This window comes from Pteropus medius, unplaced genomic scaffold (assembly GCF_902729225.1).
Source record: "Pteropus medius unplaced genomic scaffold, Ma_sr-lr_union100, whole genome shotgun sequence".
Lineage (NCBI taxonomy): Eukaryota > Metazoa > Chordata > Mammalia > Chiroptera > Pteropodidae > Pteropus > Pteropus medius.
This window is the reverse complement of record NW_024350399.1, coordinates 2070111-2084789: the sequence shown is the minus strand read 5'-3', so window position 1 is coordinate 2084789 and position 14679 is coordinate 2070111. Positions and strand designations below refer to the sequence as shown.

The following is a 14679-nucleotide window of genomic DNA, read 5'->3' as shown; positions in this document are numbered from 1 at the left end:
TTTTTGTCTGGGAAGTTCTTTATCTGTCCTTTGACTCGAAATGATAGCTTTGCTGGATAAAGTATTCTTGGTTGTAGATTCTAGGTTTTCATCACCTGACTATGTTGTGCCAAGCCCTTCTGTCCTACATAGCTTCTTTTGAGAAATCAGCTGCCAGTCTTATGGGTGCTCCCTTATAGGTAACTAACTGCTTTTCTCTTGTAACTTTTAAGATTCTCTCTTTGTATTTAACCTTTAGCATTTTAATTATGTATCTTGGTGTGGGCCTCTTCGGGTTCCTCTTTTTTGGGACTCTCTGGTCTTCCTGGGGTTGTATGTCTATTTCCTTCACCAGGTTAAGGAAGTTTTTCATCATTATTTCTTCAAATAGCTCTTCAACTTCTTGTTTTCCTTCCAATACCCCTATGACATGGATATTTTTACATTTAATAGTGTCCCATAGACTCCTTAAACTATTATTATAGTCTTAGCTTCTCTTTTCTTGCCTTTCTGATTAGGTGTCTTTGGCTTTCCCATGCTCTATATCAGTGGTTTGATCTTCTTCTTTATCCACTCTGTTGATTCCCTCTAATATACTCTTCATCTTAGATAATGTGTTCTCATTTCTGACTGGTTCCCTTTTATAATTTCCATTTTCATTTTTATGTTTTTTTATCTGTTAAAGTTCTCACTGAATTCATCTACACTTCCCCTAAGTTCCTTCAGTATCTTTATAACCAGTGTTTTGAACTCTGCATCTGTTAGATTATTTGACGCCATTATTCCTGGATCTCTGTTCTGTTCTCTCATATGGGTTCTGCTTCTTTGTCTTCCCATTTTGGCTGCCTTTCTGTGTCTGTTTCTATGTACTAAGCAAAGCTCTTCAGTTTCTCGGTCTTATTAACATGGCTTTGTGTAGTGAGTATTCAGTGGCACAGTCCTGAGAGGGGTTCAGCTGAAGGCCAAGTTTAGCCCCAGTCTGTTCCCCTCCAGGGCCACCTGTTAAGATTCAGCAAGCAATCCACAGATGCTGTGCTTATAGTTGCCTCAAGAACCCACACCAGAAACCGAGGCCAGCTGCCACCAGTGTGAGTCCTAGTGCTGCTCAGCAAGGAGCACCAGACTCGCAAAGGACACACCTGAATGTGGCTTGGGTGGGGCCACAAGCTGGGGGAGGCAGAGTTTAAGAGAATCCTCTGAGCAGAGCAACCTTTGTTATCCAGTTGGATGACGTCTCCACTACGGCTCTGCTGGGTCCACAAACTGAAAGAGGGCTCAACAGAGGAACAATGGATATGCTGGCACTTCTGCCAGCAAGAGAGCCTCGTCTCAGGCCCTCACTCTGACAACTCGATGTCCCCCTGTAAGTCCCTGGTGCTCCCTATAAAGCCGATCTGGCACTGGTGTTCAGAGCAAGCAGGTACAATACTACGAAAGTCCGCTTGCGCACACGGCCCCTTTAAGAAACATCTGCAGCTGCTGGCTGCCACTGCCATAGCCTCTCTTCCATTCAGCCCCTCGGGTCTGGGCAGCCTCACGTCTTCGCCCCCGCCTACCTTCTACTATTGCAGATTGACTTATTTCTCTCCCTAGTTGTAGTGCTTCTGTTCATCTAGATCCCAGGTGACTTTACTTGCTGTTTTCTCCATGTTTCTGTCACAACTTTGATTTGGTTGCAAGAGGGATGAACAAAGCCTCTATCATCTATGCCATTTTTCTCATCCTCCACCTCACACTATTGACATTTTGGGCAGGATAATTTTTCATCGTAGGGGGAGAGAAGGGCTGCTCTGGGGATGGCAGGATGGTTAGCATCACCCCTTGCCCTCTACCCACTAGATGTCATAGCAACCCCTTCCCATCCAGTTATGACAACAAAAACTGTCTCCAGACATTGCTAAATGCAAATTGCCCCCAATTGAGAACTAGTAGGTTAAAGGACTAGGGGATACTGGAACATAGGACTCTAGCAGATGGGTAACCACTATTCCTGGGGATCTAGAAATTTTCAGCTGCTGAAGGCAATATAAGAAATATACAGACAACAAGATATTTAGATTAAGTGTAATGAAGTTGTTGACAATGAAGGCAATCAGGCAATAAAATTGGGTATCTTTGGAGAGCTATGAAATCTCTTCAGAGATTTTTCAGACTAGGAGACCCTTATTTGCATAAACTAAATATGAAGGAAATAGAACATAACCTCTCAGAGGACCTTGAGTTTCTACCTTGTTTCTGAACACTGACAGCTTTCTCTTTGTAGAAACCAACCCAACAGCCTTCCTCACTCAGATGTCCCCTTGTCCGCAGGAACAGCCCGAGGCATCGTGATCGCCACAGGAGACTCTACAATAATGGGCCGCATTGCCATCCTGACATCAGGCTTGAAAGTTGGCAAGACGCCCATTGCTATAGAGATTGAGAACTTCATCCATCTGATCACTTCGGTGGCCCTCTTCCTTGGTGTCATTTTCTTTGGGCTCTCCCTTATCTTGGGCTACAGCTGGCTGGAGGCTGTCATTTTCCTTATTGGCATCATTGTGGCCAATGTGCCTGAGGGGCTTCTGGCCACTGTCACTGTGAGTAGCCAGGGTGGAGGGTAACCTCAGGGCAGACAAACCACTGCAGAGAAATGAAATCACTAGTATCACTTTTGTTGTAACTGCTCAAGCGCAGTGTACCCCTGACATGTGTACAAATCATTTAGCTCCCAGATTATGTTGACTTCCTCCACCCATATTTTCTGGTGACTTTTCTTTTTCTCAATGAGAAAGGAAATGAGTTACAATGCAGAAAGCGTGAGATTATAAGTCTCTGGAAGGGAATTCCAGTCCTGGGTGTACTGGCTAGTGAACTTGACCAAATCGCTTAACTTCAGAACTCAATTTACTCAACAGTTTATAAAAGAAGATTGATTTAGAATCAGAATCTTATTGGAAAGGATTTCAAAGTTCATATAAATTCAACCTTCCAACCATTGCTGACTGTCTTATACAAAGTCCATTGGAGATGATAATTGTTTCGAGTTATGGGAGGCCCACCCCTTTCTGTCTCAGTTCATTTCATTGTTGAGTTGCTCTAGTTTGATTGCATTATTTGAGCAGAAATATATTCCACTTTTGGTCCCAGTTTTCCCATCTGAAGAAAACAAAGTTAATTCTCTCTCCTACAAACCACCCTTTAGATTTTTTGCAGTAGTGATTATGTCCCCTCACATTCTCCAGGTGTGAGGCGAAATAATTCCTTTCCCTTAGCCATATGACTCTATCTTCAGGCCCATTGTCTTGCTGATCAACTATTTAGGGTATGCTCTGGTTTGCCAATACCCTTCCTAAAAGGCAATGAGAATAATACTTGGAGTGTGGTTGGACTAGCACAAAAACATCAAGACTAGTGATATTATGTAAGTAAACCATGACCCCATGATTAGAATTCTACATTTACATAACCACAGCCCAAGAATTCATTAGCGTTTAAAACAACCTTGCCACACACCTGACTTTTATTGAGTGTATGGTCAACAAAAATCTTCTGGCTTAAATGATTCCACAAATCCTTTTTAGTGCCGCAATATCCCTTCTCAATTTAATCATTCTCTCCCTTTTTTAAAACTTTTGGTACAACCCCCTTCCACACACAGCATCTTTACCACAATAAAAGTTTAGCCATCAATGACTTGAGAAAGTGGTGTGACCTGAACTTGAATGAAAAAGAGGCTGCTGAATAAAAAAGATGAAAGGATTGTGGAGGAGTGGAATATTCCAGGGAGAATAAGGAAATCTTAATCTATTATACCCTGATGAAGGAATACACTCTGGCATTGAAACTGTGCCATAAAGCACAAACCAAAATCATTTTCCCAATTTTCTTTACTGTAGCCACAGATGGAGTTTCTAAAGACTAGGTGAGAACAAAAGGGAAGTTACTACAAAAAAAATTAAAATAGCAAAAAAAAAAAAAAAGATATCAAAAAAGTGGTATGAGAAGCAATATCTTCTCTCTGTTTATTGTCTCACCTGTTCATGGCCTTAGGTTTGTCTTACCCTGACTGCCAAGCGCATGGTGAGGAAGAACTGCCTGGTGAAAAACCTGGAGGCGGTGGAGACGCTGGGCTCCACCTCCACCATCTGCTCCGACAAGACGGGCACCCTCACCCAGAACCGCATGACTGTCGCCCACTTATGGTTCGATAAGACCATCTATGAGGCCGACACCAGCGAAGAACATATTGGTGACTAGCAGCATTGGTGGGCTAAGAGTGGATGGATTTGGGGGATGTGATGAGTGAGTTGAGGGGGAATGGTGAGTTCAGACAAAGATAGCTGGAAAGTGAGTGAGAGAAGCGGGGTGTGGAGGAAAGGAGATGTTGTTTCTATGAAGTTTTGGAGTATAGAACAAGATGGGAATAATTCCCTCTCACTTGCTCACAGTCTGTTCTTTCTCTCTAGGGAATACATTTGACAAAGGCTCTGATACCTGGTTTATCCTGGCCCAAATCGCTGGCCTCTGCAACCGGGCTGACTTTAAGGCTAATCAGGAGACCCTTCCCATAGCTAAGGTGTCAGGGCTAAGGGGATAGTGGGTACCTCAGTGTCCAGAGTATACCTATCTTTTCCCCGCAAAAATCTCTTTCCTGGTGCTCAGTGATTTCCCCAAGCACCCCCTCTCCATTCTGCCCCTCTCCCTGTCCCACGGGCAAGCCCAGGTGCCCTGCCCCTCTATCTTATATACAAAATCCCATCCTGTCAGCGGGCAACAGCAGGGGATGCCTCTGAGTCAGCCCTCCTCAAGTTCATCGAGCAGTTCTACAGTTCTGTGAAGGAAATGAGAGAGAAAAGCCCCAAGGTGGCAGAGATTCCCTTTAATTCTACCAACAAGTACCAGGTACAGAACCGAAAAGGTAGGAGAGTGGTAGGGGGTGGGGAATAGGCTCATCATTTGGGGAAATGGAAACTTTGCATTGGTCTTCAACCTCATCTCTGAGCAGTAGGATAGACAGTGAAACCAGCATCCCAACTAGGAGGAAGGCTCACCTCAAGAGAAAGTGACAGGTGCAAAGAGGAGCAATTGATAAAGGAAGAGGCATTCAGTCCTAAGCAGAAGCTCCAGGTTATGCTATTTATGGAGAGAGCAAGTCATAAAATGCTCTCTTAAGGCTGGTAAGTCATGGTACAGTCTCTGCAGCTGTTAGGAGGCATCTCTGGCTACTGCAAGATTAGCCACAGAAGAATAAGGTTAGATTTACATAATACTTCCCAGACGTGCCTTATGACATTAATCATCAAATATTTATTTTCATTCCATGCATGCTATTCTAGCAGCTGCTGTCAGGTAGGTGATCAGGGGTCTCCAGCATGTTTGTGAAGTTAATTTCCTAGGAGCATTTTAACCATTATCCAGCGAGGAGTGACAAGGGAAGGAGAAATGCGTGAGGGACACTGGTGGCACCAACAATAAAATCCATAACAGGGACAGAAAACAGTATTTCTCTCATGTGAGAATCCTGGGACACTTTGAAGGAGGGTTATGGTGAAAAGTAGGAAGCAGCAGCATTGCCATGACTGGTATTGTACCAGCTAAGGTCTGAGTTCTATGGGACAATTGTGATTTGCTTGTAGGGGAGTGGGATTCTCCAAGTTCATGCACTCCTGTGAAGGTTAGACATTCGGATGCAGGTAACAGAGAAGAAACTGGACTCACAAAAATCAGTTTGTTTTTGTGTCTTAAAAAACACATATTAGTGCTCATGTCTGCAGCACATATACTAAAACTGGAATGATCCAGAGAAGATCAGCATGGACCCTGGATAACGTGCAAATTAGTGAATTGTTTCATATTTTTATATTCAAAAGCCGCTTAAGAGGGTAGATGTTAAAAGCTTTCATCACAAGAAAAATATTTGTAACTAAAAATAATAACTGAAAACAGCAAAAACTATATAGATTTTTAAAAACCCAATTTACCTATATTTTCACATTGAACGCTGAACAAGTAAGAGTTAAAGAAATAGATCCATAGTTTTTTATTTCAACTGGCTTTTAGTCAGTGTAATAAGATAGATCTCCTAGGCCCAAACCGCAAACTTATTTCCATTTTTTTCTGACGTTTAGTGGCCTCACTAACCAGACAGGAATTTTGTGCTAGGCAGGGCCCGATTAAAGCCTTTGACCAGAAAGAATTAGGTACCTTTCCCTCTATGAGATTCAGATAAAAAGCAAAACATAGCCACAACATTTGTTGGGATGTCCAACAAAATAGCAACTTTCCCCAAAATGACTACATTAGTGCCTTTTCCAAGCTATTGAATATCAAATTCAAACAACAAAATCCACCTCTATGGTGCACTCAGTGTGCTCAGCCAGCCCTCCAGCTGCTCAGCTCTGCTCAGTTCTGGTGGTGCCTGCTTGGAGGGGACACCAGGAAAACCCCTCTGGCCACTTCTACTCTGGTAGACGGCTTGTTAGAGGCTCCCATCTGCAAGGGACTTCTTAGCCTGCTGGTGGTTTGCAGAGCTTGGTTTCTTTCCCCCTCTGAGATGGAAATGAAAAAAAGAAGTGTCTCTGTTCTGATATTTCCAGATTTTTATCTGTAATTTTCTATCAAGATGTAATTTTTCTGTGACCAAATTACTAGCTTATGTAGGTCTTGCTGTCAACTCCAACAATTTCAGAAAGCCTACAAAAATATGTATTAAGCACTCAGAATATTAAACTTTTAAACCTTTTGCAGCTTTCCACTTAAATGAGTTAAGGCTTTTCCTCTTAACTGCTTAAGCATATTTTGAGTATAATTGAACAGTTTTTTGAAAGTTCCTGATGGAACGATTTTAACCACATTTTACATAGAGGTTTCTCACCTCGCAGTGTAGTTTGGCCGCCTCTGCGCCAGCTCCCTTCCTTCCAATGTGCTGGTTCGTTACCCGACAGGCTGTGTAGCAGGCATTTCCTATGGACCCTAAGAGGGACCCCAGAGAGAGTTCCTTTTCACAGATCAGAGATCAAGGGATAATGCAAAACTGAAGCTGGCCTTATTTCTTTCTCCTTCGTGTGTGTTGTCTCCTCAGGTTCCTTTCACAAACCTTCCCTGCCCTCCCCACACCAGCCACACTGACTCTGATCCTTGACCTTCCCTCAGGAAACTTCTCATGCTTTTAGGAAAGAGTGGAAAGGGGACTAAAACAACTAGCCTATTTTTGAATTGTGCTTCACAGTTTTTAAAGTACTTTTTACAAATATTATCTCATAAAAACCAATGGTCTACAGCCATGCTACCTTGAATGTGCCTGATCTTGTCTGATCTCATAAGCTAAGCAGGGTTGGGCTTGGATAGTATTTGCATGGGAGATCACCTAGGAAGACCAGGTGCTGTAGATGTAAAAAATAAAAATATAAGGGATCGTAAGCTGACAAGGTTCTTGCAATCTGTGAGGGCAACCAAGGGTTGCCAAAAAAAAAAAAAAAAACACAATGAAGTAGGCATCACAGAATCTTTCCCATTTTGTCAAAGCCACCAAGATTTTGATATGTCAAACGGATTGACCTGATGTCATAAAATATTCGTGCTGGCCCTAGAACACACCTCTGTGGGCTCTAAGCTTTCTCTCCTGCCCACTCTGCTGTCTTTGTCTGCCCCACCACTCCTACTCTCTAGCCATCCAGGCAGAGAGGAAGCAGGGAAAGTGAGGATGCCTGCTTCTGCCCTCAGTTTCCAGTGGGGCTGAGAAGATTAAAATGTGTGTGCAAATAATACCAGGCCTGGAGGATTCCTGGAGAGGAGGAAGAATGGAGGGAAAGGGCTGTATTGGGGTTCGAGGACCAAGAAAATGGAGGGATATGAAACAGGTCCCCTGTTTGTTTTACCCTCAAAAAGCTTTCTCTTGCTTTTTTGCCCCACTGCCCCTGCCCCTCTCTCCTATTCCACCCATACATCCTCTCTTCCCCCTAGATGTCCATCCACCTTCGGGAAGACAGCTCCCAGGCTCATGTGCTGCTGATGAAGGGAGCTCCTGAGAGGATCTTGGAGTTTTGCTCTAGTTACCTTCTGAATGGGCAGGAGTACCCAATGGACGACGAAATGAGAGAAGCCTTCCAAAATGCCTACTTGGAACTGGGAGGTCTGGGGGAACGTGTGCTAGGTGAGAGGAAAACTTTGCAAGAATGGCATCGATGTGGTTATAATTTGTGGGATGAAAAATTTAGGATGTTGGGGTAAGTGGGATAGGGACACAAATAGCTAAATGACTATTGGTCTCTTCTTCTGCCTCTCTTCAGGGTTTTGCTTCTTGAATCTGCCTAACACTTTCTCCAAGGGATTCAAGTTTAATACAGATGAACTCAATTTTCCCATGAATGACCTTTGTTTTGTGGGACTCATATCCATGATCGACCCTCCCCGAGCTTCAGTGCCTGATGCCGTGAGCAAGTGTCGCAGTGCAGGGGTTAAGGTAAACCCTTGACCACCCCAGAAGCCTACCTGTCACAAACTGAAGCAACAGTAGAAAGCCTTGCATAGAGTTGGTTCTTAATAATCTGTTTCCTTTAGTTTAGGATTTTTTATCTTAAGAGGTAACCTTATAGTAAATTTCCTCTATAGTTAGATGCCTATCTTGCATTGAACATTAGAATCACCAAGGGAACTTTAAAAATCTAATGCCTGGGCCAGACCCCAGACCCATTACATAAGAACCTCTCAGGGTAAGCCTTATGAATCTGTAATTTTTAACTTTCCTAGAGATTCCAATGTGCAGAGAAGTGTGAGAACCAGTGTCCTAGGACAGCGCTTCTCAAACTAATGTGTAGGGAATATTGACACCTTCCCTGCTCATACCTGATATGTTGGATCTTAGACTTAGGGGAAGGCAGGTTACAGTGGGACTGGCGGAGGGGTCATTTAAAGGTTTTTAAGGAGAATGAGATGCTATCTGTTAAAGCTGGCTTTATCTTAGACCTTTGACTGTTGGCAGTTTGTCCAGGGGTAGGCTGGGCCATGCTGAGTTCAATGATTGGTCACTAGAGTGGGAGCCAAGGAATGGACATAAGAAATTGTTCTGAGTTCCCTAATTACTATAAGACATTTGGGGTGATATAGTTCTTTGCATAGATGGCATTATTATAACACACCTTCCCAGGATAGCCATGTTATCCTGAAAGTCTCCCATGGTTCTATAAGCTACCACATCACATTGTGGGAAATAAGTGGGAAAGGGCTTCATTTGAATTTTCTGAGCTTTGAAGTGGACTGTTAGAGTGAGGAATAACATTGTGGATGAAGTCTAAAATTGATCTCACCTGGGAATTTATGGATTCCTTTAGCAAGAAGAAGTGACAATTGTGCCCCCAAGTGGGGAGGCCTAAACAAGAAACAAAGGGGTAATTTTAGCCAGGATGCCTACCACATCAGAGGTGGTCACAGCCTGAGGCAGAGTGAGCCCATGATAGTCTTAGGAGGACTTGTGAAGAAGCAGAAGACCTCTGCTTTCTGGGCCGGTCCTTGTTCTGGGCACAGGTTTATAGGTCTTATAATTTCTCACTTCTTCTGGACCCTAAGCTGACAGAAATTTGGCAAACTTGGTGAGGAATTTTGATTCATCCCTTTTCCTTACAGAGAAGTATAAGTCTTACCCTGATGCCATCCTTCAAGGACAAAATGTAATGGACACACAGGGGGTTGTCGCACAGGGTAGAGCCTTCTAGGCTCCACTCCATAATGGTGTTGGCGCAGAGCTGAAGAACATTACACGGCTGCTGGAAGAGGTCTGATAACAGTTGCATGGCAGCAAATTTTTACAAGAAATAATTGTGGCCCTGGTATTTCTCAGGCAGAGCCATGTGCTCAGGTCTTTAGAATAAATGTACTTTTTAAAAAAGTAAAATAAAATTAATCCATTACATTTGCCACTACCTGAGGCTCTCAGTAGTACAAAGCTATGAACCTGGTTGCCTCTAAGAACTGCAGTCAAGCAGTGCAGGCCTACAGCAACGTCGCCAACACTGGAATGTTCCTCTTGATGGATCCAGCCTGGAGGAAGAGGGTACAAGAGAAGAAAAGGGCAGCTTGCAAGACTGCATATAGTCAGCACCAAGAAGTTAGAAATGAAATTTCCTTAGTACTTAACGAATCCCAGAAACTGCTAGATACCCTTTACCTCAAAGGGAGCCATTCTCTATAGAATCACACTTTTATTGTCTGTGAAACTGTGAAACGGTACTAGAAACTTACTCTTGGGTGACTGACTTTGTGTTTCCATTTCTCCAAGCTGGCATGGAGGCGATACTGCTAGGAACTTCTACAGAATAGTCCATTTGAATGGTCAAACTGGTCTAGGTACTAGGCATACATCCAGATGATACTACACCTGTCCTATAGGTCCCAGGTCACTACTGAAGGTCAGGGCACTGTAAGCCTGAAAGACATCACTGAGGGCTCAGTCTGAATCACATCTGGAATCTTCTAATCTTTTCTGCAGTTCTCTCCCAGGTTCTCACCAGTTACCCAAGCTTGGTGAGGATCCAGTGCCCCACAATTAAGCCAGAAAGCTCAAAATTAGTGGTGTGGGTAAGAACTCATAGTGCAACTTTCCTCAGTCTCTAGAATCACAGCTTAGTCACACTTCACTCGTCTTCCAGCCAGCCAGGGGTTCCAGTATGGAATGATGAGGGTTCATGGGAAAATTCCTCCAAGGCTTATTTTTGGGAAAGTACATAGACTGACCTTTCCAGGACCTCTGTTCCCACAAGCAGTTGGATAGTTCAATCACAATCAGATAGTTTCCTTCTTCCTCCTATAGGAGCCGGAAAATCATATTTGGAGGGCATCATTCCCTCATTCCTTCATTCGATAATTGTTTATTGACAGAGTACTATGTACCAGGCATTGTGTAGGGCAGGAAACTTAACAAGGACTCATAGACATGGCCCCACCCTCACAGAGCTCTCAGTCCAGCAGCGGAGAAAGACAGATAAGCAATCACCACATGGAAAGTAGAGAATGCTAGGAAAGCACAGAGCACAGGCACCTGATCTTTGGGAAAAAGTGAGACCAGGCTAGGGCTGGTACTAGATATCCAAAAAAGGCTGGAGTCCAGGGGTTCAGGGAGGCAATGGGAAGAAGAGAGGAAGAGTAGGATCGGAATGTACCTGCGCCTAGACGAAATTTTGCTAGGCAGATGGATTATTCTAGACGTTCCTTTATTACCACTTCTTCTATGTGTAGATGTTTCTGTCTTTGAGCTTTAAGAAGCAGAATAGCTTCTGGAGGAGTTAAATGAAATTCTGAATATAGAAATTTACCTAAACCTTTGATTTATTCCTGTGAAACATAAAACTCAGATTGTCCTAAGTTTTATGGTCTGATGATCCTGACCCACTCCTAAGGGTTGAAGCACAAGTTCTTGGGAATAAGCTACTAAAACCTCTGTGCAATGAAAGCAGTGATCTGCGAGTTCTTAGAGAGAAAGATGAAGGATCCAGGACCTTCCTAAAGATGATTCTACTCCTTTGCCTTCCCTTCCCAACCCAGGTGATTATGGTAACAGGGGATCATCCCATTACAGCCAAGGCCATTGCCAAGGGTGTGGGCATCATCTCAGAAGGCTCTGAGACAGTAGAGGATATTGCTGCCCGGCTCAAGGTTCCTGTTAGCCAGATCGATACCAGGTGAGACTCTTGTAGAGATCAGATCTGCTATTCTTTCCTCCATTGTCAGCCTGCCCCACCCAGATCCCAGTTACTAAAGTTCTTAAAGTCTCCTTCAGTAGCTAGGATGTGCGGGGTTTACATAAATACAAAGTAAACTAATAGAAAAATGACCAAGTAGGTTTTTAGAGGAAGTGGGACAAAGAAAGAGGCAGAAAACAGGAAGCAGTGGTTGGAAAAGGGAAGGGATAAAATGTGTCAATATAGAGATAGTGAATGACTGGAGACAAATGAGGAGATCTGGTTGAAAGGCGAAATGAGGAGGTCATAGTAAACTTGCTTAGAGGGCACCAGGACCCCTGGTAAATCCTCAACACTCTGAACTAAACTTTTAAAATTCTTTTCCCTCAGGGATGCCACAGCCATTGTGGTTCATGGCTCGCAACTGAAGGATATGAACTCAGAGGAGCTTGATAACATCCTCCAAAACCACACGGAGATTGTGTTTGCTCGAACCTCCCCTCAGCAGAAGCTGATCATTGTAGAAGGATGTCAAAGGCTGGTAAGAGAGACAAAGGAGCCTTGGGGAATCTGGCAGAAGTCACATGGCATAGGCCAGCCTTAAACCAAGCAGAGGAATGTGTGCTGGGCTAAAGGAGACTCCAGAGAGTATACTGTCTTGAACCCCAGAGTTAGGCATCAGTTTGGGGACTCCATGAGAGTTTACTATCAGGAGGAGCAGGAGAAGGAAGGGCTAAGAGGCTGAAATTAAGCATGATTACATCAAGAAACTAGAGATGATGAAATCAAACTGATCTTTGGGACGTGTCTTGAATCTGACACAGTAATTATTTCACCCCCAGGGAGCCATCGTGGCAGTGACGGGGGACGGTGTGAACGACTCCCCCGCGCTGAAGAAGGCAGACATTGGCATTGCCATGGGCATCGCCGGCTCTGACGTCTCTAAGCAGGCGGCTGACATGATCCTGCTGGACGACAACTTCGCCTCCATTGTCACGGGCGTGGAGGAGGGTGAGGAAGCAGGGCTGGGACTTGACTCTCAGACTCAGGTGAGAGGTGGTATGCAGTACTCTCATTTCCATTGCCCATTGTCCAACCTCCATGATCCTGAAGAAATTGGGGAAAATCACTGGAAGACAAAATTTTGCAAATTAAATTCAGGTACTTAGAACATCACTATCAGGAGCTCATTTTTATTAGATCGGAGGAAAATCCAGATTTGCTAGGGAGACTAGGCCTATGACAAAATATTGTATCTTCCTTCTTCTCTCATGGAGATTCAAGTAGGTCCACGGTAAGTTCCAAGATGTAGCCATACTCTTGGGACTACTTCATATTCCATAAATGTCAGGAGCCCCCCGCTCCCAGGGACCTGCTACCTGACTGATGTTAACATATTAAGACCTATTGGAGCCTGCTCTATAAGTTGACTGCACCCCAGTCTCCCTGCTTTCTGACTGGAGCTATCTTATTAAAACCTGTGACAATTCACATAACAGCAATAATTACCATTTTATTGAGATCTCATATGATCCTGTATTTTGTATCCATTCAATTCAATAGACTTTTTGAGTAGCAACTATGTACCAGGTGCTATTCTAGGAGATGTGACAGTGGGGACTAAAAAGACACACATCCCTGCTCTCATGTCACTTAATTTCTAGTGGAGTGAGACAGACAGTAAGGTAAATTGCATAGTATATTAAAAGAAGTTCAATGCAATGAAAAAAATCAAGCAGACAGTATAGGGAGGGATTACAGTTTTAGAAGGGGTCATCAGAGAAGGTCTTAAGCCATCTTGCAAGGCAGGAGGAATGAAGTCCAGAAAATTGAGAGGTGCTCAAGGTCACAAGCCAGTTATGACAGAAAAAAGGACTGGAATCCAAGCCCAGGCTCTTTCCACTGCAGCCTTAATCTTCCAATGGCTTTTGTATTGGAATTTGCAGACATCTCTAAGTGTTAACCAGGTCTAACCCTGCTTAATTTTTTAGAGATCAGATAACATTAGTCATGTTGAATCCAAGAACAAAGAGTACACAGATATGGCATGCTAATAAATCCTGGCTCTAATCAATAGTCACAATTTAGAAACAAAACTGGGATTGCCCAGGTATAGGTTCTCCATAGCCTTTCATGGAGTGTGACACTGCTTTGTAGTCGTCTCTCTGTCCAGGAGCTGGCTTGTGGGAGGTGTGTTTTCTTTGTGTTTTTCACAAAAGGTTGACCATCCTCCCCAGGCCGCCTTATCTTTGACAATCTGAAGAAATCTATTGCGTACACCCTGACCAGCAACATCCCCGAGATCTCCCCCTTCCTGCTCTTCATCGTCCTCGGCATCCCCCTGCCTCTGGGCACCATAACTATCCTCTGCATTGACTTGGGCACTGACATGGTGAGGACCAAACTGGGGGCCAGCTCATGCAGCTCTTGTGAGGTGGACTGGGCAACAGGAAGAACCTCTGTCCAGGGAGAGGGACAGAGCTCGATTACTTCTGAACTGTATGTCTCCTGTTACTCCCACCCTCCATTCTCCAGGTCCCTGCTATCTCCTTGGCTTATGAGTCAGCTGAAAGTGACATAATGAAGAGGGCTCCACGGAATCCAAAGACTGATAATCTGGTGAACCACCGTCTCATCGGCATGGCCTATGGACAGATTGGTGCGGCCAAAGGAATGCGGGGTGAAGGGAAGGGGAGATGCCTGCACTTTTCTAGTAACTGGAGCCTTCTTGGTGTGGAAGTCAGGGAGATAGCTTCTTAACAACAGTGTTAGGCCCCGAGAACACTAAGAACAATTGATCTCTGATCTGCCCTTGATTTAAGATTCTAGTCAAGAAGGAACAAACATAGATGACATGATGGCATCTTTCAAAGTGCCAAATAATGAGTATAGACAGGAATGTTAATGGAGTACAAAGTGAGCAGACTCACCAATCATGAGGACTGTCAGAGAGGCCTTCCGGAGGAAACTACTTAAAACGTGTTGGATGATAAGGCTAGGTATGGGGTCAAGGGGAGAGGGGAAATTCACATGACCTAGTTGTTGA

The 14679-nt window shown here is 43.9% G+C and overlaps 1 protein-coding gene and 2 pseudogenes across 1 annotated transcript in view; all 3 read left to right on the top strand.

Annotated features, from left to right (window-relative positions):
- The window catches only part of ATP1A4 (ATPase Na+/K+ transporting subunit alpha 4), a 34825-nt gene that overhangs the window by 13098 nt on the left and 7048 nt on the right, over positions 1–14679 (top strand). The window contains exons 7-17 of the mRNA XM_039839977.1: positions 2290–2558; positions 4012–4210; positions 4428–4537; positions 4729–4863; positions 7924–8113; positions 8250–8422; positions 11497–11633; positions 12024–12174; positions 12476–12644; positions 13871–14025; positions 14169–14292. Of these exons, the coding sequence (XP_039695911.1) occupies positions 2290–2558; positions 4012–4210; positions 4428–4537; positions 4729–4863; positions 7924–8113; positions 8250–8422; positions 11497–11633; positions 12024–12174; positions 12476–12644; positions 13871–14025; positions 14169–14292 (1812 nt within the window). The remainder of the gene's footprint in view (positions 1–2289; positions 2559–4011; positions 4211–4427; positions 4538–4728; positions 4864–7923; positions 8114–8249; positions 8423–11496; positions 11634–12023; positions 12175–12475; positions 12645–13870; positions 14026–14168; positions 14293–14679) is intronic.
- LOC120584335 (uncharacterized) lies at positions 5720–5820 on the top strand (annotated as a pseudogene).
- On the top strand, positions 7234–7352 carry LOC120584317 (uncharacterized; annotated as a pseudogene).